This window comes from Panthera pardus, unplaced genomic scaffold (assembly GCF_024362965.1).
Source record: "Panthera pardus isolate Hobbes unplaced genomic scaffold, ASM2436296v1 HiC_scaffold_21, whole genome shotgun sequence".
In the NCBI taxonomy this organism is placed as follows: domain Eukaryota; kingdom Metazoa; phylum Chordata; class Mammalia; order Carnivora; family Felidae; genus Panthera; species Panthera pardus.
In genome coordinates, this window is record NW_026526777.1 from 62,682,171 (window position 1) to 62,709,253 (window position 27,083).

The following is a 27,083-nucleotide window of genomic DNA, read 5'->3' on the forward strand; positions in this document are numbered from 1 at the left end:
TCTCTCTCCACTATTAACTAGTGTCCTGGAGAGAAATTATTTAATTTCTTCAGGCTTCACTCTCAATGTATGTACAATGGGAAAATTTCCCACTTCATAGTGTGGTTATGAAGATTAAATAGTACATACAAAGTATTTAATGCAGTGCCTGTCTAAAGGTCTACACTCATGAATATAACCAATTCCTTCATTTGTTTAAAAAATATTAAGCACTTACTACATCCAGGCAATGTGACGTGAGATACTGCCATGACAGCAGCAATAAAAACTTAATAAAACATGTGGCAATGGTTTATCCCATGGGCAGCAGGCAGCAAGGAAATTGGTATTGCAGGATGGAAAGAATGGAGACCCATGTTAATGCAGTGGAAAAATACTTGGTAAGACCATAACCTGCACTGATTTGGAAGGAAGACTAAGCACCCCCAAACCTTTGGCTACAGGGCAACGGATGGGAAAACAAATTGTTAACAGTGTATATGGGTCATTACTAGTGCTTTTAGGAAGTTAGTAGAGGAGATAAATGAGCTCAGAGATGGATTTGCTGGCTTGCAAGCATATATGGAAGAGAACAGATACACTAGAAATATGGTATTTCAAAGGGCTGGAAAAACTGTGCTGGGAGCCCAATAGTAGAAAAGAAATTTGAAGAATGCTTTAAGTGACTGAGTTAAGACTCATTTACGGGGACACACAGGTAGCTCAGTCGGTTAAGCCTCTGACTTCGGCTTAGGTCGTGATCTCATGGTCTGTGAGTTCAAGCCCTGCATCAGGCTCTGTGCTGACAGCTCAGAGCCTGGAGCCTGCTTCAATTCTCTGTCTCCCTCTCTCTGTGTTCCAACCCCCCATCATGCTCACTCTCTCTCTCTCTCAAAAAAAAAAAAAAAAAAGACTCATTTCTGCAGCAAAGATCAGATAACTGAAGTAATCATAATTGGTATAATCTTCCCACCCAAGTCTGATGACCTGAATGAAGCCACCGTTAATAAGAAGAGACAGAAGGGGGGAGAGGAGAAGAAGAGGAAGGCTGAGGCAGAGGTATATGGGAAAGGAAGCATGATTAGTGAAGTTTGGGAATTATGCACAACAAAATCTTTGGTTGTGGTTACTGGTACTTCGAAATGACTAGAAGCAAACAAATCAGAAGCCTATTATGTTTCTGAGAAAATTGCATTGCCAGAGAAACCATGAGCTAGAACCAAAACCTCCTTTAACTGTTCACTCTGAAAACAACCTTGGGAGCTGGCACAGGAGGACTTCACTGTACCTGCCCAGAAGGATTTTACGATCACTTGGACCAGTGACTGCTGAGTGTCCTCTCCTGAATGGGAGTTTTTACTGTCCTTCTCCTGTTCCTGTTACGTGGGGAGGAGGCAACTTCAACCTGGGTCTTGGGTCTTGTAGGAGATTGTTGTTTTGTTTTTAGTTTCTGTTTATTGAACTATGAAATGCCATATCCAGATTTGCTGTCCAGTCCTGCACATCACTAGGAGGTCCTGAACTTTGAGCTGTGCAAAGCCACACTCATAAGCTGTCTCTGCCACTGAATGTGGACAGGTGAGTGATTTCTGAGCAGCAGAATGAAGGCTAAAGGGATGTTCACCACCTCCAGGTCTAACCCATAAATGCCTCCTGGGAAGCCCTCCAGTCTCTCTCTCCTTCTGATCGACCTTGGGATGTTGAGGCTCAGGACTATCTTGGAAGGTATGTGTCAGAGTGGATGGTGGTGCCCCCGTCATCTTGGGTCCTTAAATGCTGCATGGAGCACAGACCCATCACCTAGAAGGGTGCCTGGCAGAAAGTAGGATCTTGGGGTATATATTTTTAATGTTTATTTATTTATTTTGAAAGAAAGAGAGAGAGTAAGCAGGGGAGGGGCAGAGAGAGAGAGGAGTAGAGAATCCCAAGGGAACTCCTCACCATCAGCACAGAGCCTGATGCAGGACTTGAACCCGCAAACTGTGAGATCATGACCTGAGCCAAAATCATGAATAAGATGTTTAACTGAGTGAGCCACCCAGGCACCCCTCTCAGGGTACTATTGCTGAATGATTGCAGTGGAGGCTGGAAAATGTAAGCCCTAAAGGACTAGAGGGCATTAGTCAGATAAAGCATGGAGGAGAAGAGTGTTATGGGCAGAGGGAACAGCATGTACAAAGGCCCTGAGGTGAGGAAGAGGAAGTCACAGCTAAAGACCCAAGGAAAGTCAAACATGAGCTAGGGAGTTACCACACTGAAAGTAATACCAATTCCCAATCTTGCCCCGCTCAGAGTAGGCAGATATGGATTAGCATGTGGCCCCGGGGGCTGAAACAAGGGCAGGAGCTAAGCCAGGGGCACGTTGGGGCTGGGGGAGGCTGTGCAGGTGCATGCGACCTCACTGAGGTCATGGCCTTAGAAACTGGAATGGCAGGCAGGAGAACGAGGCAGACCCAACAAAGTGGAGAGGACACCATGGGCAGTGTATAAAAACAGGGCAGGGCCAGGAGGCACCAGGAAATGTGGGATCCAGGCTCCTTTTTTCGAGAGTGTTTGTCTTGAAACATTACTTATCCTACTTTTGAAGTGCTTTTTCACTATCAGAGACTGTTATCCTGGTTCTTACTTGGCAGTTTACATGAGTGCAAATGCTCATAGCTTTCACAGATATGCAGAGGGAATCAGCCTTTTTTATTTAATAATACGTAAGCCAATGTCATACTTACAACTTTCAAACTGCAGTTGGCTATTTCAGTGCAAATAGCCTTAAGAGATGAAATAAAGTTAAACGTAAGGGGGTCTGTTTCCTTCCAGAAGCTTATCAGGAGTCGAACTTTAACGCTTCGCAAAACTAAGGCTTCTCTGATTTTCCCATCCAAGTCTGGCCAGTAAGTCCTGCAGAAATAATACCCATGTGGATAAAAACAAAGAAAATAAGTTAGCTGGGGGAAAGTAATTTACTAGACTACAAAGAACATTTATATATTAACCCAATCGTTAACTGCTTTCTGTAAATAACTTGATTGGATATTTGGAAAGAGGCTTTACTGGGTCCTGCCCCTGCCTAAAACGTGTTCTTCCACCAGCAGGGCCTCAGGGTGTGTGGGGGGAGTATGCGGACAGGTTGGCTTCGACCATGTGCTACCCTCACCACACTTGCACCCGCCTCCAGCTGGACCTTAGCTCATACGTGTGCAAAGAATCAACTTTCCAACAGAGTTCCAGTTCGGAGCCTCGAGCACCTCTTTGGTCCCCAAATGCTGCCTGAACCCCTCTTCTTTGGAAACTGCCCCCCAAATGAGCTTCTGCTCTGGTCATCCAAACTTCCCCTTACTCTTACTTCCAGGGTGCCTTCCTCTCCTGACCAAGCCCCCAGCTACTCTGGCCCTTGGACTCCTCCATCAGGCAAACAGTTTCTCCTGGAGGCTCAGCCTCTTCCCTCAATCCTTAGTCTTCTGCCTTAATTAAATCCTGACCAGAGACTCTCCAGAAGTCTGGCCATGTATTTTTCTACAAGAGTTTGCCCACTACGTGTAAGAAGTGGGGTCAGCCCCCCACCAACACACACAATGTCACTTCCAGAATTGTCATTTAATTCTCATTTAAGAAGAAAAAACAACAAATGTTTCCTTCGGAAGGATAAGCCCCAAATCTCTGTCTCCCCTCAGCCCTGACAAACCTTGTTTGTTCACTTGTTCAAATCTTCCCCTAGATCCAGGCCAACTCAGTTTGGACTAATAAAGTATTATTCAAAACATTAGCTTGTTGGCCTCATGATCACTGCACCTTCAAAGTTCTCCTCTTTATATTGGACCGGCTGCAGTCCTGCAGCATCCCATACTCTGGGAAATCCCCACTGACCATGTTCTTGCCCCGTGTGGGCCCAGCCCGGTGACCCTCTCACTCTCCTGCTCTATCAGCTTTGGGTCCCCTTTCTGGCCCAGCCTAACCTCAGTGCTGATTGCCTGAAGGACACCTGCCCTGATCCTTCCTCTAGCTCTTGGTAGCATCTAAATCCTGGCTCAGAGCCTCACCTAGCCACACACATTGGTCTATTTCAATGGTCACAAAGCCGAGGATTACTGAACAAAGTCAGTTCAGCCTGTGAAGCTGAAGCCAGCACAAGCCCATCAGGGCCTTCACCATCCAGCACCCCTGTCCTTGCCTTGGGCGGTTCTGCCTCCCAGACCTTTCCGTCATTACTCTAAGCTGTACCCCACTCGAGCTAAACTTGTTTCTTCCTCTGTCCACAAAAATGTAGCTTCTCAGTCATAGTGTCCCTCAGATTTCTACCCTTGAGAGCCTCATACACCCTTCTCCCCTTCCTTCTGGCTTAGAGGATAAGGCAACCTTGTTCAGCATCAGACCTGTACCACTCTGCCTTTTGGGCTGGTCCCCTGACCCTCTGCAGCTGTGTTTCATCGGTCATTCCTTCCTGAAGACAGTCTCAACTCCCCCACCTCCCCACCTTTCTTGTAGTTTGAGAACAAAATGTAAATCTCATCCATTCAGAGAAAATTTCCCTGACTCTGTATCACTCTGTGGCTGGTGCACAATCTCTTTTCTTTTTTGAACAAATCTATCATCTGTCTATCTATCTATCTATCATCTATCTACCATCTATCATCTATCTATATTTGAGTATAGTTGACACACAATGTTACATTAGTTTCAGGTGTACAATGTAGTGATTCAACATCTGTATGTGATGCTGTGCTCACCACAGGGTAGCTGCCATCTGTCCCCACACAACACTATTACACCATCCCTGAGGACATTCCCTATGCTGTGCCATTCATCCTTGTGACTTACTCATTCCACAACTGGAGGCCTGGATCTTCCTCTCTCCTTCACCCATTTTGTCCCTCCCCTGCCCCTCCCCACTGGCAACCGTCAGTTTTCTCTCTGTATTTCTAGGTCTGTTTCTACTTTTTTTTTTGAACATAACTTCTTGACAGTGTAATCTAGAACATCTGACTTGACTTCATCACCCCTGCTCACTTCTCAGCCTCTTGCCCCCCTGGCCTCCAGCTTGCCATTCTGCAAATCTCAAAGTCAGCAGGGATAGCCCAACTGCCACATCTAATGGATATCATTCAATTCTTATTGTAGTTAGTCTAAGTCACATGCAGCTCTGTTGATGGTTTCTTTCTTCTTGATGACTAATTCCATTGGCTTCTGTGACCCTGTGGTTTGATGGTCTGTCCCTTATCTCTCAGAATGCCTCTTTGTCTCTTCTATGGTCAATGTTCCCATACTATTCCATCACCACCCTCTGTTCTCCTCACTGTATATGCCAACCCCTTGGTGGCTTCATCTATGTACCTGATTTCAACTGTCCTCTATAATCTGAAAAGCTCCAAATCCATATCACCAGGCTAACCCTCTTCAGACTTCGTTGTGAATATCTTCGTAAGATCTTTACCGATCTGGACCTTTACAAGAACCTCAAATTCACAAGTCTGCTTATTTCCTTATATTTTTTGTGGCCTCCACTTTGTACGTACAATGTTCATCCTCTAATCACCCAAGGTAAAAACTCGGCAATAATTCTTACATCTGCTCTCCTTTTTACCATTCACCATGTACTTCAAAAATATTCTTGGCAAGTACGTCCTTTATTCTGTCCTTCCTATCCCTCATTATCCCTGACCTGGGCCACTATAACAGCTCCAAGGTGGTTTCTCTGCCTCCAGTCTTGTCCCTGTCAAGTACATCTTCCATGACCACCAAAGGGATCTGTCTAAAAGCATATCTCCCGTGATTAAAACATAACAGACGCTTCCCAAAGTGACAAGATCTCTCACAGTTAGGCCTTCCCGTTCCTGGTCCCTGCCTTTCCTCCAAGTGGATCTCACATGACCTTACCTCGGGTTCTGTGTTCCAGCACTGAACTTGACTGAACTTGTGACAGACCCTGCCATGTGCTAGGCTATTTGTCTCCACCTGAAACTTGGCTCGCTATCCCTTCTACCTGGAAAACTCCCTTTTTATCCTTTTTTTCTAAGTCCTGCCTATTTTAATTTTTTTAAATATTTATTTATTTTTGAGACAGAGACAGAGTGCCAGCAGGGGAGGGTCAGAGAGAGAGGGAGACACAGAATCTGAAACAGGCTTCAGGCTCTGAGCTGTCAGCACAGAGCCCGATGCGGGGCTCGAACCCATGAACCGCGAGACCATGACCTGAGCCGAAGTTGGACACCCAACTGACTGAGCCACCCAGGCACCCCACTCCTGCCTATTTTAAAATGTAATTAAGGTAGCATTTCCTCCAAGAAGCCTCTTCTAACTTTGAAACTGCCACAAATGCTCTTTCATTGAGGACCTATACTATTTTGTACATATATTCATTATTCCGTTCACCACATTGTTATGATAATCTAGTCTGTGTCCATTTGCCCCACTGGATGGAGTTCCTGGGACCATACACTGCTCATACTTGAATCACTCCTGCACAGTGCCCAATAAATATTAGTTGAATGAAAACATAAATGAAAAATGTTAATAGCTCACAGACTAATCAGCCTACTTTTTTTTTTAATGTTTATTGATTTTTTGAGAGAGAGAGAGCATGAGTGTGCAAGCTGGGGAGGGGCAGAGAGAGAGACAGAGAGACAAGATCTGCAGCGGGCTCTGTGCTGAGAGCAGAGGGGCCCAAACTCACCACCTGCGAGATCATGACCTGAGCCAAAGTTGGACATTAACTGACTGAGCCACCCAGGTGCCCCAGCCTACTTTTTTTTTCTTACTGAATAAATTTTGATGTGCAACATTTTGTAAATTTAATAAGATGTATAGCATCTTACTTTGATACATTTTTACATTGTAACATGATTGCCAATGCGCTGATATTTATCATATTACACAATTGCAGTGTAATATTGTTGCCTGTATTCATTATACAGTGCATTAAATCTCCATGGCCTATTTACTATTCATTACAAGTTCGCAGCGTTAAACACCATCACTCCTATTGCTCACCCCCCATCTCCTGGTAACCAACACTGTACTGTCTGTTTTCTACACTTTTCTAGATTCCATGTATAAGTGGGATCATACAGTACTTGTGTTTCTCTGTCTGACTTATCTCACTTAGCATAATGTGCTCAAGGTCCATCCACATTGGTGCAAAAGGAAGGATATTCTCCTTTCTCATGGCTGAGTAATATTCCATTGTGTATATGCACCACGTCTTTTCATCCATTCATCTGTTGATAGGCATTTGTGTTGTTTCCATTATGAATTCTGTTTTCTTTTCTTTTCCTTAAACACCCAGAAGTTGAATTGCTGGATCGTATGGTAGATTTATTTTAATTTTGGGGGGGAAACTCCCTATTGTTTTCCACAGTGATTGGATCAACTTCCTTTTCTTTCAGCTGTGTATAAGGGTTCCCTTTTCACTATATCTTCATCAGCACCTACTGTCTCTTGTCTTCTTGAGGAGCCATTGTAACAGGTGTGAGGTGGTATCTCATCATTGTTTTGATTTGCCTTTACCTCATGATGAGTGATATTGAACATCTTTTCATGTGTCTGTTGGCCATTTTGATGTCCTCTTTGGAGAATGTCTATTAGTTCTTTTGCCCATTTGTAATCAGACTATTTGCCTTTTTAAAAAAAAATTGAGTTGAATGAGTTCTTTACATATTTGGATATTAACCCTTTAGCTGATGTATGGTTTGCAAAACTTTTTCCCTATTCTGTAGGCTGTCTTTTCATTTTGTTAATTGTTTTTTTTTTTTGTTTTTGTTTTTTTTTTTTGCTATGCAAAAGCTTTTGAGTTTGATGTAGCCTCATATGTTAATTTTTTGTTCTTTTGTGCTTTTGGTATCATGGAAAAAAATTATTACCAAGACCATTATTGATAAGATCCTTCTCTACATTTTCTTCTAGGAGTTTTATGATATCAGGTCTTGGCTTGAAGTCTTTGACCCATTTGAGTTCATTTTTGTGAGTGGTATGAGGTGGGGGCCCAATGTAATTGTTTGACATGTTTTCTCCAGTTTCCCCAGCACCATTTGTTGAAGAGACTATGCTTTCCCCATTGAGTGTTCCTGGTGCCTGTGTTCAATAGTAGTTGACTGTATAGGCCAGAGTTTAGTTCTGGGCTCTCTATTTTGTTCTATTTGTTGATGTTTGCCCATTTTTGTACTTTTTTTTTATTATTAATATGGCTTTGTTGTATAGTTTCAAATCAGGATGTGTGATGTCTCGAACTTTGTTCTTTTTCTCAGGATTGCTTTGGCTGTTTGGGGTCTTTTGTGGTTCCACACAAATTTTAGGATTGTTTCTTTTATTTCTGTGAAGAATGTTTTCGGTATTTTGACGGGGATTGGATTGAATCTGTAGATCACGTTGGGTAGTATAGCCATTTTAACAATATTAATTCTGATCCAGGAACACAGTATGCCTTTCCATTTGTTTGTGTCTTCTTCAATTTTTTTCAGCAAAGCTTTGTACTTTTCATTGTGCAGATCTTTCACTTCCTTGGTTAAATTTATTCCTATTTTGTTTTTGATGCTATTGAGAATGAGATGGCTTCTTTTCATTTTCAGAGGCTTCATCATTAGTGAAGGAATGCAATTGATTTTGTATCTTTTTTTTTTTTTAACATTGATGTATTTTTGAGACAGAGAGAGACAGAGCATGAACGGGGAAGGGTCAGAGAGAGTGGGAGACACAGAATCCAAAATAGGCTCCAGGCTCTGAGCTGTCAGCACAGAGCCCGATGCGGGGCTTGAACTCATGGACCACGAGATCATGACCTGAGCTGAAGTCAGACACTTAACCCACTGAGCCACCCAGGCGCCCCTATATCTTGATGCTTTACTGAAATTGTTGATTAATTCCAACAGTTTTTTGACTGATTCTTTAGGACTTTGTATATAGATCATATCATCATATTATCAGCAAATCATGCAAATTTTACTACTCCCTTCCTGATGTGTATGCCTTTTATTTCTTTGTCTTGCCTGATTGTTCTGGCTAGGGTTTCCAGAACTATACTGAATAGGAGTGGGAGAGTAGGCATCCTCGCTTTTTTCCCCATCTTGGGGAAAATGCTTTCAATTTCTCTTCAGTGAGTGTAATGTTAGCTGTTGGTTTGTCCTATACAGCCTTTATTATGGTGAGGTATGTTCCTTCTGTACCAAATTTGTTAAACATTTTTTTTTATCATGAAAGGGTGTTTTATTTTGTCAAATGATTTTTCTGTATCGATTGAGATAATCGTGTGATTTTTTATGTATTATTTTATTGATGTGATGTATTTGCATTTGTTGATTTGCATATTATTGAAATATCCTTGTATCCCAGTGATAAATCCCACTTGGTCATTGTGTATAATTCTTTTAGTGTGTTCCTGAATTCGGTTTGCTACTGTTTTGTTGAGAATTTTTGCATCTATATTCATCAGGGATATTGGCCTATTGTTGTCTTTCTTGTGGTCTCCTTATCAGATTTTGACATCAAAGTAATGCTGGTCTCATAGAATGAGTTTGGAAGTGTTCCTCCTCCTTAATATTTTGAAAGAGTTTGGGGGAGGATTGGTGTTAATTCTACTTTAAACCTTTGGTAGAATTCTCCAGTGAAGCCATCTGGTCCTGAGGTTTTCTGTTTTGGGAGTTTCTTGATTACTGATTCAGTCTCTTTACTTATAATTGGTCTGTTCAGACTTTGTATTTCATCATGATTCAGTCTGGATAGGTTGTGTGTTTCTAGCAATGTATCCATTTCTTCTAGTTTATGTAATTTCTTGGCATAAACTTGTTCACAGGCATCTCATAATTCTAGGTATTTCTGTAGTATCAGTTGTAATGTCTCCTCTTTCATTTCTAACTTATTTCTTTGAGTCTTTTCTCTTTTTTCCTTAGTCTGGCCAATGGTGTCAATTTTGTTTATCTTTGTAAAGAACCAGTTCTTAGTTTTGCTGATCCTTTCTATTGGCTTTTAGTCTCTGTTTCATTTATTTCTGCTCTGATCCTTAATATTTCACCCCTCCTGCTAATTTTGGGCTTACTTTGTTTTTTTGTTTGTTTGGTTGTTTTTCCCTAGTTCCTTGTGATATAAAGTTAGGTTATTTGAGATCTTTCTAATTTCTTAGTATCTGTGTTTATAGTTATAAACTTTCCTCTTGAAACTGCTTTTGCTGCGTCCCACAATATTTGATATATTGTGTTTTCAAGGTAATTTTTTATTTGCCTTTTTATTTCTTCTTTGACTCAGTGGTTGTTTAGAAGTGTGGTTAGTGTCCATCTATTTGTAGATCTTCTTACTTTCCTCCTGTTGATTTCTAGTTTCATACCACAGTGGTCAGAAAAGATAATTGGTACGATTTCAACCTTAAATTTGCTAAGATTTATTTTGTGGCCTAACATGTGATTTATCCTGGACAACGTTCCATGTGCACTTGAGAAGAATGTGTATTCTGCTGCTGTTGGGTGGCATTTTCTATATATGTCTGAGCAGTCCATTTGTTCTAAATTTGTTCCAGATTCAACTGCAACATTTTCTTGTTGATTTTCTGTCCGGGTGATTTATCCATTGTTGATGGTGGGGTATTAGAGTATCCTACAGTTATTGTATTATTGTCTATTTCTCCCTTAAGATCTCTCATTAATTGTTTAATATATTTTGATGTTCCAGTGTTGGGAGCATGTATATTTATGATTGCTATATCTTCTTGATATACTGGCCCCTTTGTCATTATATAACGACCTTCTTTACTTCTTGTGACCCCTTTTGGCTTGAATTCTATTTTGTCTATTATAGGTACGGCTACGCTTGCCTTCTTTTCATACGTTTGGTTGGAATATCATCTTCCATCGTTCACTTTGAGTCTGTATTTGTCTCTAGAGCTGGAGTGAGTCCTCCGTAGGCAGCATATTGTTTTTTTATCCATCCAGCCACTCTGTGCCTTTTGATGGGTGAGTTCAATCCATTTTCACTGAGGGTGATACTAATATGTAATCATATATACTATATACTGCTGCCATTTTATTTTTTGCCTTCTGGTTATTTTGTCTCTATTGTTTCTTTTTTCTCTTTTTCTTTTTTCCCATTCTTTCTTTTTTTTCCCCATTTCTGTCTACTTTTGCCAGTTGGTGGTTTTTCCATGATGATTTGTTCATTCTCCCCCTCTTTATATTTCATGACTGTTCTAAGTTTTTGCCATGTGGTTACTATGGGTTTACCCAAAACAACTCATAGAAAAAACAGTCCTTTTTCTGCTGATAGCAGCTTACTTTTCTTGACCTATCATCCTTTTAATCCTCTCCTTTTATATTTTTGATGCCATAAATTACCTCTTTTTATGTTATGATTTCATTACCAGCTTGCAGCAGCTATCGTTATTTTGTTGCTGTTTTTCTTTAACATTTATGATATAGCTAAGAGTTTCATACACTGTTCCAAAAAAGAGTTCCAGTTTTCTAATTCTGACTGCCCGTTTATCACCTTAATCAGAATTTTGTGTGCTTTCAATTTTTTGTTTCAGCTTGAAGAGCGCCTTTCAACATTTCTTGTAAGACAGGTCTAGTAGTGGTGAACTCCCTCAGCTTTTGTTTGTTCGGGAAAGCATTTATTCCTCCTTCACATCTGAAAGGTAACTTTGCCAGGAGAGAGTATTCTTGGCTGCCGGCCTACATTCTTATTGTTCCTTCACACATTTACTGGTTTTCTTCTGAAAGATGTATTTCGTGTGACTGAGGAAATAAATAATGAACAACCCCAAACCAAGGCCAAAATAAATATGCGAATTGCTAAAAGAAACAGCACTTGATTGCCAAAACAGGAAGAATTGAAATAGGGCTTCTGATTTTTTACTGTGGGATTGATTTAGCCATACATCATTGTTCCCTTCACTTCTTACTTCTTGGAAAGTTAGAAGTCACTTCTAATATTGTTGCTTAATGATGGTGTATATATTTTTCTACATGTGACCAACCACTTCTACTTTGGGAACCTGTGAATTTTTCCTCTTTCATTTGGATGTTTAGCAGTGCGTAGACTAAAAGCTCAGCCTGTGGCACACTGACGCACTGATATTTGACAATGTCCATTTGTTCATTCTAGTTGAATTCTGAAAACTTTCTCCAGGACAATGTAGAGACAAGTAACCATGCTGACTCTTAAGTAATTTTTTTGTAGGATTGAGAAGAATTTAATTATAACGTGGATGTTTGAACAACTTCTTATGTCTCTGATGACTTTAAAAAAAAATTTAATGTTTATTTACTTTTGAGAGGGGGAGAGGCGGGCAGAGAGAGGGAGACACACAATCTGAAGCAGGCTCCAGGTTCTGAGTTGTCAGCACAGAGCCTGACGTGGGGCTTGAACTCACGAACTCGTGAGATCATGACCTGAGCCGAAGTTGGATGCTTAACCGACTGAGCCCCCCAGGAGTCCCTCTGATGACTTTTCATTAGAATGCTTGATGGGATTGTGGGTTTGAAATATCCTAAGTATGATAAGAGAACTGCTCTTTGAACAGCCGCTGAAATGGTAGATTAATAACCAAAATGCAAAATTTTAGGTGAGTTTTCAGTTCTTTAACATTCTTTTAGTTTTCTTTAACTTCTACATTTCCAAGCTATTTTAGATTCTCTATGCTAACCCCTTCCTCTCTGGCCACAAAGGATATTAATTTTGTTTGTGGGGCTTCATGGAATGAAGGTTTTGTCAATCCTAAGAAATCATCACCCTATTATCCCTTACTCTCATTCTGAATAATAGGAAAAGCAGGCAAAACATATCTATTATGTTTCAAAGTCTTCTCAAAGTGAAGTTGACATCTAAAATGAAACCCCAAACCAATAAATTGGAGAAAAATAAAAAAGAGATAGCAAACATGTAAAACTATATGGGTAAACACCTATGAATATTCAAGGGGTGTGCCATATTTTAAAGTAAAAATGTTTTAATAGTGTATCTTGTAGCTTAAAATGCTTTTTGACTGTCATTATGGGAGATCACTTTGCAGGAGACTCATGCTTTTGCAATCTTACAGGCATCTGCATAAAGAAGCTGCATATTAGGCGTATGTTGGTTGGCAACATGAGCAATATTCAAGCAAGAGAGGGCACACTTCATCATCTACCTCAGTAAAGGGTTATTTTGAAATTGCAATTTCCCAGATTAAAAAGGTCTCCGGCTGTACTCTCAGAAATGTGCACTTTGAAAACTTTTCCTGGCTTTAAATGGGTTATTCAAAGCACTTATAAGTAGCCAAATCTGTGCATTCCTGGCAGGAGAGCAAAAGTGGGAAATATCTGGGGCACAGCCAGGCATTTATGCACTTAGGGGCATATAGTCCGTCCCTAAGTTTATTTCAAGTATTTCCCCTCTAAACAATGATGAATTGCTGTAAAAATCCTTTCATTTTTTAATTTAATTTTTTAAAATGTTTATTTATTTTTTGAGAGACAGTGACAGAACGTGAGCAGGGGAGGGGCAGAGGGAGAGGGACACACAGAATCCGAAGCAGGATCCAAGCTGCGAGCTGTCAGCACAGAGCCCGACGTGGGGCTCAAACTCATGAACTGAGAGATCATGACCTGAGCCAAAGTCAGATGCTTAACCAGCTGAGCCACCCAGGTGCCCCCCAAATCCCTTCATTTTTTAAAATGCTCGCTTCCTCATACAGAGGAATGGATTGACTGAGAACATATACATACTGAGTTTCTTTCTTCTTTAAGTTGAAAAAATACAAAAATTCAGCCTTTAATGAAGACTGACATGAATACGACCAAAATGATGTCTCCTTGGAGGAAAATCTTGCCAGACCTACTCAGTTTCAGTATATCCTTCAGGAACACCTGCTAGCTAAGAACTTTCAAGAAATATTTTTTGGGGAGCGTCTGCCAGGCTCAGTCAGTAGAGCATGTGACTCTTGACCTCAGGGTTGTGAGTTCGAGGCCCACACTGGATGCGGAGATAACTTTTAAAAAGTGTTAAATTTTTTTTTTCCAGAAATTTTTTTTCCAATTTATTTTATTTTTCAAATAAATTTCAAATTGAAAACAACCCGATCTCCATTCTAAAGTTGCTCTCATGCCTGTAAGGTAAAACACGGTGGTACTTCTGTAGGGTGAGTCCCCGAGTCCTTCAAATGGACTGAGGGAGGAGATGCATCATGGGTAAGTTGCAAATACACTCGGAGGTCTGAACGGTGTGTGACCTAAAGGGAAACGGAGAGCACCTCAGTGTCCAGCCGGTTTCCTATGGTCCCTAGTTTGCACCTGGCCCTGGAGACTGGGTTGGAAGACGAGGTTACTCACTCACTGACCTTTTGGTGCTCGTGCTGGAGATTGGCAGGTAGTCCGTGACAGCGATGTATACGTACTGCTTGGCATCGTCTATCACACTGTAGATGGCGTCTATGTCAAAGCTTCTGTTTTTAGGGCAGAAGAGTTTGGGAGAATTCTGTGAAGACACAAAAACCAAACTTTCAGAGGATTAATTTTTGTCAGCTGGGGATTTCTCTTTGTTGTTGTTGTTGTTGATTTGTTTCAGTGGATCTTGGCTTTGAGGTAGATTTTTGAAACCAACTCTCCAGTCCTTTATGAGAATAGACAAATGTATTTTCAATCCCATCATAGTTGAGGCATGTTCAGATCAAGGTGTGGTGGGATGTGTCTCAAGTCTGACCTTTATGTCTGTTTGGGGAGGGAATTCTTGCTTTCAGGATACACACCTCTCATTTTCAGAGTATTCTAACTCAAACTTACAGGGCTCTGGTGAACACTCCATCATGAATAGCAGTTAATTTTCTCAGGTGTTACCATATAATACATATATGTACACACAGCAATCAATTTACCCGAAAAGTCATTTCATTTGAAAGGTGATGTGGGCATAAAAACATTCTAGACATACAATCTAAAAAATCTTGTGGATTTTTCCTCTTCATCATTAAGTCAGGAAGAAGAGTGCAAAGGTCATCAATAATTCTAAAGAAAAACCCAGCAAGTGACTAGGAAGACCAAATTCATCAGGAGGGACAGGGAAGGAGGATATTCTGAAAAACTCAAGCCAACGAACAAAGAGGTAAATTATACTTGAGGCATTTTTCTCCTGTTGCTCAAGGTGGTTTCCATCTTATAAAAATAAGGTGTTTTGGGATGAAATTGCTACAGAAAGATGTAGTTTGGCTTTCTCGTTGTTTTCCCAGCACACAGGACTAAAAATAGCATTACTGGGGTTTCTGTCTTACTCTGAGCAGCATGAGGCAGTGGTGAGTGGAGGGGTGCACGTATGGGAGGGCTTCTGGAACTGTCCTGCATCCAACGCTCGGGACAACTCCCATCACTGTGCTGGTGGGAATGCCTATCCTGGCTTAGACAGAGGGAAGATGAAGCCGTTGTCTTGGATGTCCAAGCAAGACAGACGTGGAGCGTGGGGGCAGGAAAGGAGCCTGTTGAAGGTCATATACTCTCTCAGCGTCCCTGCTCAGAAAGTCATCTTGGAAGGCGACTATCAGATTGAGTTTTTGATCATTTATTTTTCTTTTGGAATGAAGATGAGTTTCCAAGTCTTTTAAGAAACTAATGCCAGGGGCACCCGGGAGGCTCAGTCGGTTAAGTGTCCGAATGTTGATTTCAGCTCAGGTCATGATCCAGCATCGTGGGATTGAGTCCCATGCTGGGCTCTGCGCTGACAGCACGAAGCCTGTTTGGATCTTCTCTCTGCCCCTCCCCCCGCTTGTGCTCTCTCTCAAAATAAATAAGTAAACTTAAAAAAAAAAACAAAAAAACTAATGACAAAAAACCCTCACAAAAAAACGTAAAAATAGAGGTGCCTGGGTGGCTCAGGTCATGATCACAGTTTGTGGGTTCAGGCCCCGCGTTGGGCTCTGTACTGACAGCTCAGAACCTGGAGCCTGCTTTGGTTTCTGCGCCCCCCCTGCCCCTCCCCCATTCACACTCTCTCTCTGTCTCAAAAAATGAACATTAACAAAAAAATTTAAAAAACATAAAAATAAGAAAAGACACAAACATAAACCCCAAACAAAAACTACAAAAGATAAAACCAACCAACCAACCAAACCCAGTGCTGGTCCTACACCTTTTCCCTAGCACACACACAGTGGATACTCTGCCTGTCCCCAAGACAGGTGCTCCTGCTTCTAGTGGCCACTGGGTCTCCCTCTTACTCCTGACTGCCCCTCCTCCCATTCAGGCTCTAGTGCTCTTTCTTTGCTGGGGCTTTTACACATCATTTTCTTGTCACCATGATGGACACACACACACACACACACACATCACACTCAGCATTTCTGGTGTCTGGGAATCCAGTCTGAACTCACTGAACTATGGCCTCCAAGCCCTGGCCTCCCATTTCTCTGCCTCCCTCCTGTGCCAGCTATCACGCCCTCTGTGCCTGGCTCTCATCTGTCTGCCCCTGCACATTTGCTCCCGCCAGCCCTTCCGGCCCAAGCTTCCTTGTTCTTGCCCGTCAAGAACATGGTTCTTGAATATGAATATGCTATCTAGAATATGCTTTCTCTAGAATATGCTTTCTCTAGTTCAACTACAAGCTCCTCCATGAAACTTCTGTATTTCCCCAGCCAGAGGCCCCTTCTCCCTTCTCTGCCCACCCATAATATGATTGATTTGCTACATTATTTAGCATATTCAAACTTGTAATTATTTGCACTTGCCTCATTTGCCTGCCTAGACTGTCACTGACCTGATTTTAGGGACTGCACTTTACTCATTTTTCTATCTCCATGAAAACATCCAAAATTGACATTACTTAATTCCCTCAGCCTGTTGGGTCTGCTTTAAACATTCTTCAGGCTAACATGGGGGAGCTGAGGGTCTTTGCTCTAGACAGGAGCTTAAGGAAGCGCCGACATGCGTCCAAACGCCCACGTTTCTGTTTCAGGAATTTCTTGAACTTCCTTGCATGTTGCAAAAACGAGGTTTTGGTTTCAGGGAGGAAAAAATTGAGGCACAGGAGTCGTTGCTGTCTTCACATTTGCTCTTATATGCTGCAAGTCTGGACTTTGGGTGCCTTTCAGTGATACGGGCCAGGCTCCAGCATTTATAGCCTGCAGCCTGCTGGCTGTGCACCTTACACTTGCCGAGCCTCGCAGCCTAAGGGATTAATAGTAGAACGCACCTCTCACACTGGTTTCCCTCGAGGCTTAAATCGAGTAATGGCCTGTTCCCTGGCTGGGTGAGTGCCTTTCTTCTGTGCTTGCTTTCATTTGTTCAGCAAATAGTACGAAGTGCCCGCCATGCTCCGGCTCTAGGCTAGCCACCTGGTATATACCAGTGATCAAAGTAAGACTCCTGCTTCCTGGAGCTTCATTCTGGAACGTGCTACATTGTATTGCATTCATATGCAACCGCTGGGTTGCTCATCCCCTTTACCTTATGCCATGCTGTGCTTAGCATATGTTTTATATCCATATCTGTGGAATGAATGTGAAAGTGCTTCTTAAATTAATCAGCATTGAAGGTCTGTGTGATCCCCCAACCTCCATTCTTAATGGAGTTACTTCATGCTAGGTCTTTCCATCCACGTGTGAACAGTTCTTTATTTGGATTTGCCTGCTGTATTGTTTCCTATGTTCCCATTGTCTAACCCAGTGCCTAAACCATGGCAGGTGCTCCATGTGTTTATTAAGGAAACGCATGACCCTCGGTATCAGTACCCCCCTGGCCCTAGGGGCATGGTGGTACGTGATGATGTGTTCCAGAGTCTGCTACCTTTGAAAATAGTGCCGAATATACTACTGGCTAAAACTGTTTGCTTAAGATATAAATGAATAAGGGGTGCCTGAGTGGCTCCAACTCTTGGTTTCAGCTCAGGTCGTGATCTCATGGTTCAGGAGTTCGAGGCCCACATCAGGTTCCCGGCTGACGGTGGGGAGCCTGTTTGGGATTCTCTGTCTCTGTTTCTCTCTCTGCCCCTCCTCCACTCATGCACTCATGCTGTCCACCTCCCCCCTGCCCTGCAAAATAAATAAAGAAACATAAAAAGATGTAAATGAATGAACAACACAAAGAATGACTACTGATTCAGCAGAGGAAGTTAAATAGTTCCAATAGTTTAATTACAGAGAAGGCTGTTAAGTTTCCCTGTTATTGCTCCTGAATTAATTTTTTGAGCCTAGCACTGTGTACTCCTTTACTATGAGAGGCAGAAGGAAAACAGATTCTTCCCTGTTTCAGCTCTGTGATGACTTTTACCGCTCAAATGCTCTCAAGCACCTTGCTTCTAGGAAATATGTCTCTTTTAGATCAAATAGTGCCTTATACACGCACGTAACTTGTTTTGCATATTCGTTAAATATGCCTTAGCAGGCTTCTGATTTATTTCACTGTAGTTTCCTGGTTTTTAAGAAGTTCATACTCCATCCTCAAAATATATATGTTAAAATATATTAAACACAAAAAGATAGCCCACAGAATGGGAGAAAATATTTGCAAATTGTATATCTGATAAAGGAGCTATATGCAGAATGTATAAGAACTTTTACAACTCAGTAATAAAAACCAAATAAGAGCCACCTTGGTGGCTCAGTTGGTTAAAAGTCTGACTCTTGATTTTAGCTCAGGTGATGATCTCAGGGTCATGAGAGGAGTCCTACATCGGGCTCTGCACTGGGTATAGATAGAGCCTGCTTAAGAGTCTCTCTTCCTCTCCCTCAGTCCCTCCCCGACTTGTGCTCTCTCTCTCAACAAACAAACAAAACCCAAGTAAACTAATGGAAAAGTGGGCAAAGGATTGGATAGACATTTCTCAAAAAAGATAAACAAATAGCCAATGAACATATTAAAATATACAAATGAAAACCACAGTGAGATACCATTTCATACCCATTTGGAGGGGTAAAATAAAACAGAAAATAACAAGCATTGGCAAAGATGTGGAGAAAGCAGAGCCCTCATTAACTGCTGGTGGAACTGTAAAATGGGGCAGCCAGTTTGGAAACCAATGTGTCAGTCTCTCAAAATGTTAAGCACAGAGTTGCCACATTCCCACACACTGCCACTCCTGAGTACACACCCCAAAGCACTGAAAACAGGTGTTCAAATACAAACTTGCACACGTCAGTCCATGACAACACTACTGTCAGGACCCAAAAGATAGAAACACCCAAATGTCCATCAACCGATGGGGGAATAAACAAACTGTGGCATATCGGTATAATGGAGTATTATTTGGCCACGAAAGGGAAGGAAGTGTTGATTCATGCTGTAACACTAATGGACTTTGAAAACATTATACTAAGTGAAAGATGTCAATTACAAAAGACTACATATTATATATACTTCATTTATATGGAATACCTAAAGAAAGGAGAATTCTAAGGGACAGAAAGTAGACTAGCAGTTGCCAGGGGCTGAGGGAAGGGGAAAATGGAGAGTGACTCCTAATGGTTTTCTTTGTGGTGATGAAACTGTCCTTTCATTAAAAACTTTTTAATGTTTATTTATTTTTGAAAGACAGAGAGAGACAGAGCATGAACAGGGGAGGGGCAGAGAGAGGGAGACATGGAATCTGAAGCAGGCTCCAGGCTCTGAGCTGGCAGCACAGAGTCCGATGCGGGGCTTGAACTCACAAACTGTGATATCATGACCTGTGCAGAAGTCGAATGCTTAACTCACTAAGCCACCCAGGTGCCCCCAAAATAATCTAAAATTAGATGGTGGAGGTAGCTGCACAAGCCTGTGATTACACAAAAACCCACTGAATCATATACTTTAAAAGAAATGCCACGGAATGTGAAGTATCTCTCAATAAAGCTATTAAAAAGGTAATTAACAATATGTAGTGGAGGTTCTAAAGACTAATATAACATGGCATTTTTCATAGCAACACTAGGTTCCACTTAATGTCCTGCCCTCACTCACTAAATACATCTCAGTATACATGACTGATGGGTGAATGAACAAAACTATAATGAGAGATCAGATCTGTCTAGCACCCAGATCAGTAACTAGTCTATATATATATATTTTTAATGTTCATTTATTTTTTTAAAAATTAAAAAAAAATTATTTATTTTTGAGAGACGGAGAGAGACAGAGAACAAGGGGGAGAGGGGCAGAGAGAGAAGGAGACACAGAATCCGAAGCAGGCTTCAGGCTCTGAGCTGTCAGCACAGAGTCTGATGCGGGTCCCGACCCCATGAACTGTGAGATCATGACCTGAGCCGAAGTCGACGCTTAACTGACTGAGCCTCCCAGGCGTCCCCAATGTTCATTTATTTTTGAAGAGAGAGAGAGAAAGAGAGAGTGAGTGTACGCGTGAGTGGGGGAGGGGCAGAGAGACAGAAAGGGAGAGAATGAATCCCAAACAGGCTCCACACTATCAGGACAGAGTCCAATCAGGGCTCAATCCCAGGAACTGTGAGATCATGACCTGAGCCGAAATCAAGGGTTGGATGCTCAACTGACCGAGCCACCCAGGCATAGCACTAGTCTTTATCTTGGAAAGCAAATTTATAATCTCAAGGGCTCTAAAAAGAAATCTGTAAGATAACAAAAACCCAGCCAACTATGGTTCCTGTCTTCTTATTTTAATGGGGAATTAAAATCAGAACTCACTGGCACCAAGTTATTAGAGATCACATAGTTAAATCTCCCCAAGTATCTTTGGGGTTCTCTGAGAAAATTAGAAATAATCCATATTTATATCATAATTTAAAATTTATATTTAACAATGCTAAGTTGTTAATCATCTAAAAATCTAATCTGGGGAATGGTAATTCTTAATGTGTGTTTTATGTGTCTATGTGTCTTCAATAATGTGTGTGTGTGTGTGTGTGTGTGTGTGTGTGAATTTAGTCTTGGGACTGTGAGATTATAAAAATATAATATGCTATTTTAAGATGTTTTACACCAAATACTTTCTTTTTTTTCTAATTTTTTTTTTTTAAGGTTAATTATTTTTGAGACAGAGAGAGACAGACCATGAATGAGGGAGGGTCAGAGAGAGAGGGAGACACAATCTGAAACAGGCTCCAGGCTCTGAGCTGTCAGCACAGAGCACGACACGGGGCTCGAACTCACGGACGTGAGATCACTACCTGGGCCGAAGTCGGACGCCCAACCAACTGAGCCACCCAGGCGCCCCACACCAAATACTTTCAACTTAAATATATTTGCTTTGGCATGTTTGGCATACATCACTCAGAAAATTATACACATCCTAGAACTTTATATTAAAATTACTACTAATAAATCCAATCCAACATTTTTTGGAGCCTTCTGTAAGGTGTTGGGAATACCAATGAGCAAGACGGTCCGGTATATGATCTTCAGAGGCTTTTAAATAGCAGGAGAGATGATCAATAAACAATCAACAAACAGCTACGAAAATATAATAGATGCCACAACAGGGGTGAGATCAAGATCAAGGTCTGGAATCCCAGACCAATTCCACTGGTGGCGGGGGGTGTCTGACTTTATTTTATACCTGTAGGATTTTATACCTCTGCAAACGTGGTGTTCAATTAACACCTGTTGAATTGAAATTCAAAGGTAGGCTTGACATTACTAGGAAATAGAAAACAGTAAGTTAAAATAATATAATAAATAAAAATAGAAAATAGAGGCATCATATACTTGAAAAGACTATACCTAAAGGCATGTTTCAAAACTCTACTTATTTTGTGACAAATCATTTGATAAAAAGCCATTTGTAAATCTGTCCCACAGTACAACAAAGATCTACATTTTAGTAGATTTTATTAAAAGCCTGGGCCCTCTCTCTGGGGTAGATATGTTAACTTTGGGATCAACAAAGGGGGATTTGCCACCTTTTTAAGAGTCAGAATTTAGGGGCGCCTGGGTAGCTCAGTCAGTTAAGTGTCCGACTTTGGCTCAGGTCATGATCTCATGGTTTTGAATTTGAGCCCCACATCAGGCTCTCTGCTGTCAGCTGGGGGGCTGCTTCAGATCCTCACCACCCCCCCCCCCCCGCCCCTCCCCACTCAGGTGCACATGCATGCACATGTTGTCTCTCTCATTCTCTCTCACAAAACTAAATAAACATTTAAAAAAAGAAAATTTAAATGTATGCAAAACCCAAATTCACGTCTCTAAGATTCAAACCGTAAATTGAAAATCTAGCAATTATCTGAAATTTGCTTACCATTCATTTCTTCCCTGTTGCTTCCCATCTGTTCTACTGGAGCTGGCTGAGCACCTGTCCTTTCGGGCATCATGTCACCCTGTTACCTTCTCTGCATTAAGGGATCCTTGGCAAACTTCCTATTGTGACTCATCTACAAATTCAGGATACTATCTGGCCTTCTTGTCTTACAGGGTTGTCTTGAGAGAAACTTCAGAAATGAAACTGAATACATGAAGTCATTTTGCTAGTAAAACACCCCATACAATATGCTATTGCTGACCTCCACATATTAAAAAGAAAAGGCTTTTTCACTTTGATGAAAATCTTTCAGTCTGTTTTCTGCTATTTGCATTTATGTGAATTTGTTAAGACAAACAACTTCAACATCCTCTTTTGTCTCAATTGCTACGTGTCTAAATTTTCAGACTGTGCTTTCATTTTAATTGACAAAGAGGTCAGAATTCACTCTTCAGTGACGCGTTCTTCAGTGATATAAAAATTGTTGGCATAAAAGCACTCCTGTCAGTGGGGGACCAGCATGTTGAATTGGGAGCATGGTCTTAAGAAATTTATCTAGGCCCCAGGATCAATTCAGAAGGCTGTTTCAAATCAAAATTCTAAGGTCTCACCCCAGGTCCAGTGGATCAGATCCTGGCCTGGGCAATGGTGGGAGGCTGCATATCTGCATTTTATTTATTTTATTTTATTTTATTTTATTTTATTTTATTTTATTTTATTTTATTATTTTATTGTTTATTTATTTTTGAGAGAGATAGAGACAGCGCAAGCAGGGGAGGGGCAAATAGAGAGGGGGAGAGACAATTCCAAGCACTGTCAGCACAGAGCCTGATGCAGGGCTCAGTCTCAGTAACTGTGAGATCAAGACCTGAGCCCAAACCAAGAGTCGGACACTTAACCAACTGCGCCACCCAGGCACCCCATGTAAATCTACATCTTAAACAGGATCCCCAGCCAGTTCTTAAGTTTTTAAAGTTTGGTGGACCAGGGCTGCAGGCACAGATATTCACATTGCCCATTCCCAGTGACCCTGTGGGACAGCAGTGGGTGGTAGATGTGGGAGGTGGGGAGTGGCGGTTTTCAGTGTAGTCAGAGGCCTGAAGCTGTGCCCTGCCCTCTGGGCCTCCTCCCTCAGCCTCGATCAAGTACAGTTCTGCTTTTATCTGTTTTACACACCAACATGCCTCAGATTTTTTCATCAAAGGTTTCTATTGCTAAAAACAAGTCTGACAATCACTGAAGTAGGGCATGGAAAATAGGATCTGGTTCAGAAGACCTGGGAGCTGGTGCCTGTCTTGGCTCCTGCCATGAGGGTCTTTGTGCTAGTAGATAAGCCTCATCCCTTTGTCTGTAACAGGGTTACAAAGCTGGGTCTACCTTAACAGATGGCCAGAGGGATCAATTTAGATAACACTAAGCATAAGGAACTAGGGATGAATATTAACATTCATTATTGTTATCACTAGGGACAGCATATGATTAGGCGTAAGAGTGGGTGTATCTCGGGGCGCCTGGGTGGCTCAGTCGGTTAAGCTTCCGACTTCCACTCAAGTCATGATCTCACAGTTCGTGAGTTCGGGCCCCATGTCGGGCTCTGGGCTGACAGCTCAGAGCCTGGAGCCTGCTTCGGATTCTGCGTCTCCTCTCTCTCCACCCCTCCCTTGCTTGCATTTGGTCTCTCTCTCTCTCTCAAAAGTAAATAAACATTAAAATAATTTCTTTCAGAAAAGAGTGGGTATATCTTACCTCGTCAAGGGGTGGGACAGAACCGATCTTTAGAATTCAGGCTTGCCCAGCACAAGATCACACTCGAACATTCCAACTTCGGAAGAAGGAAGAGGAGGAGTGAGAGGGCAATGACTCACCGACACAAATGCTTGAGATTTGGTGTCGTTCAGCTGAAGCTGCAATTTCTTTTCGTTGTCATAGACTCCATAGAGCCTCTTGGACCAGGTCTGGGGCACTCTGCTCTTGAATTTTAATGAGCTATACAGAGCGAATATCCTCTGTAAATCCAGGACCAGGCAGCTACAGTTGTAGAAAATGACACCGAGTTCTTTCATCTGTGAAATTAAAATAGAAAGCATCGGTGCCATGTACGACAGGTGGCACTATTTTCAGAGAAAGAAAATGCACAAGAATGCAGTTGTAGTGAGTCCTTCTCTCACTGCTGTTATACAGAAGTGTGTAGATACAGGCATGTTACGGTGTCGATACAGGCATGTTACGGTGTCTGGAGGGGATACGGTATAAAAAGGCTTCAATATTTCAGGAGAACTTTGGCTTGCGTTTTTGCATTTGGGGTCTTATAGATAAGTTTTCCATATTCACTTCCATTTTTACATCAGCTCTTCAGATTCATTCCCTTAAAACACTTTCGCGTCCGAATCCTTAAATCGTGCGGCGGCACCCAGGTTTTCATGGCAGCATCGTGGAACGGTTGACATCGTGGATTCTGAAGTCAGACTGCCTGCAATTAGGCTCCAGTTCCACAGCTTTCTAGCTGTGTGACTTTGGGCAAGACTCACCATCTCCGGGCCTCAGTTTCCTTCTTCCATAAAACTGGGTTAATAGTGTTTATCCCACACAGCTGCTGTGATGCTTAAAATGGTCAGTACCATTAAAGGGCTCAGAAGAGTGTCCATGACTTGTAACTCACTAAAAATAGGTTAACAATTGTTAGTTACTCTTAGTAACACTGCACAAGCCTCAGGAGGAACACCCCAATACACCCTTGCAACTAAGGGACCAGAGAAGAAAGGGAAGCTCACGAGGGTAAGCAAAAACACTTGCCCCAAGTGAGAGATCTTATCAGCAAGAGATTGAGAATTTAAATTCAGGTTTCTGACCCTTGATCCAATACACCCAGGAACATAGCAGCACTGGCTTCATCTGAGTCTAGGATCACTTTGTAAGAGTTACAGATGATTTCCAATTTAGTCAATGAAAGTGACAAAGTAAAATTGGTCCAATACACCCAGGAACATAGCAGCACTGGCTTCATCTGAGTCTAGGATCACTTTGTAAGAGTTACAGATGATTTCCAATTTAGTCAATGAAAGTGACAAAGTAAAATCGGGGTCATAAAAGACAGCACAAAGACACATGCCCAGGGAGGGCAGTGCTAGGGACTCCTGGGCCCTTTAGAGACCTGAGTCTGACTCCCCTCCTATGTCTTCCTCTAGCTCCCCAGTGAGGACTCTACTCAGGATTACAGAAGACGTCACCTAGGACTCCCTAATACAGTATGTCATGGAGGTATTTCCCTGTTCATCTATATCCGCCTGGAGTTGTTCCACCAGCTCCAAAGTGACTACAGAATAGATGCACACACATTATTTAATCTGCTGATGGACTTGTCCCTTTTTTTCTCTAGTGCAAAAAATAAAGCAATGGGCATCCTTATACATATATCTTTGCGCACCTGTGGAAGTACTTCCCCAGTATAGATTCCTAGAATTGGATGGACAAGCAGAAGGACAATAAGAGGCTAAGAAAGTGGGAGGAGATGGGGCGCTTAGGTGGTTCAGTCACTTAAGCATTGGCTCGGGTCATGATCTTGCGGTTCATGGGCTCAAGTCCTGCATCAGGCTCCATGCCGGGCCTGCTGGGATTCTCTCTCTCTCCCCATCCCTCTCTGCTCCTTCCACATTTGCTCTCTCTCTCTCAAAATAAATAAATAAACTTTAAAAAAAGTGGGAGGAGATAGGGCAGGGTGGGTGTATCAGGCATGTGCAAAGGCACTGAGGCTGGTGGGGATACAATCAGAGCTGTGTGGCTAAAGCTGAACGAGCTAGGAGAGAACATGTATGTGTGTGAGCGTGTAGACATTTTTTGTTTAAATTTATTTATTTATTTGAGAGAGAGAGAGAGAGAGAGAGAGAGAGAGAGAGAGAGCACATGAGCAGGGGAGGGGCAGAGAGGAGAGAGAGAGAATCCCAAGCAAATCCCAGAGAATTTTGCACTGCCAGTGTGGAGCCCGGTGCAGGGCTGTGAGACCTGTGAGACCATGACCTGAGGCCAAAACCAAGAGCCAGAGGGAAGCTTAACGGACTGAGCCACCCAAGCGTGCCGAGATATTTTTTTCTGATGGCAGAGGGTAACACTGTAGGGACAGGGGTGGCAGATCCTCAGGGGCCTTTGAGCTGGGATAAACAGCTTGGCATTTATGCTGAAGATCCTGGGGAAGCAGGCAAGGAGGGTCGGGGTGTGAACTGAAAAGGGCCGTTGGCTGTGCTGTGGAGACAGAAGACAGGGTGAGGGAGCTAGGGTACAATATTCAGCCCCAGGCCTTGGCGGTAGGAGGCAGAAAGATTTACATGTTCTTAGGTGTTTTCCAATCTCAGAGGCTTCAAAAAATTGTCTAGAGTAGATGCTAATGATGGCTAATCTTGTGCCAGGTTGAGGACTGAGCCCACCCAGCTGTTTGCCCACAGGGTCTCTGGAATATTCGGCTCTGCATCTGACCCTCACGCTTTTGTACCTTTTTGGGTTAGATCAACACTGCCACCTTATCTTCTCCTGGGGAGCCTTTTGCATTTCACATTGTTCTAGTTCAGCAGGTATAATACCCAGGCGCTTTGTCTGGGGTGGCGGTGGGTGGGAGAATCTGAGATCTGCCTCCCGTGTGGGTAAGGAGCTGTCCTCAGGACCAGGGCCTCCCTGACATGCTTCTTCGTCTGCCAGACTCAGGCAAGGTTAGTGCACATCCAGGGCCCCAAATTCTCTGGTGGGGTTTGGCTCATAAAGTCAGCCTTGCCTCTCCGGGTTCAAGACATCAATTTCCTGCCCAACTTCATCCCCTGTAGCACTGCCTGACCAATCCCGCCAAGGCTGCCTCGAGAAGAAGGACTTGTGCTGTGTGTCAGGATGAGCTCCTCTCAGTATCTGTAGGATTGTGGCTGGTGACCCTCCCTGGTGTTAAATTCGGTGGAGGCACATTTGCATCTTAATCCTGCAACTTGCTTGTTGACTAGCCTTGGGCAAATTACTTA

At 42.3% G+C, this 27,083-nt stretch overlaps 1 protein-coding gene across 5 annotated transcripts in view; it reads right to left on the reverse strand.

Moving 5' to 3' along the window:
- The window catches only part of PLD5 (phospholipase D family member 5), a 417,084-nt gene that overhangs the window by 19,775 nt on the left and 370,226 nt on the right, over positions 1 to 27,083 (reverse strand). For all 5 annotated transcript variants that reach the window (XM_019422935.2, XM_019422950.2, XM_019422968.2 and 2 more), the window contains 3 exons: positions 23,955 to 24,152; positions 14,264 to 14,400; positions 2,706 to 2,874 (listed from right to left, as the gene is read on the reverse strand). In XM_019422935.2, the coding sequence (XP_019278480.1) occupies positions 2,706 to 2,874; positions 14,264 to 14,400; positions 23,955 to 24,152 (504 nt within the window). The remainder of the gene's footprint in view (positions 1 to 2,705; positions 2,875 to 14,263; positions 14,401 to 23,954; positions 24,153 to 27,083) is intronic.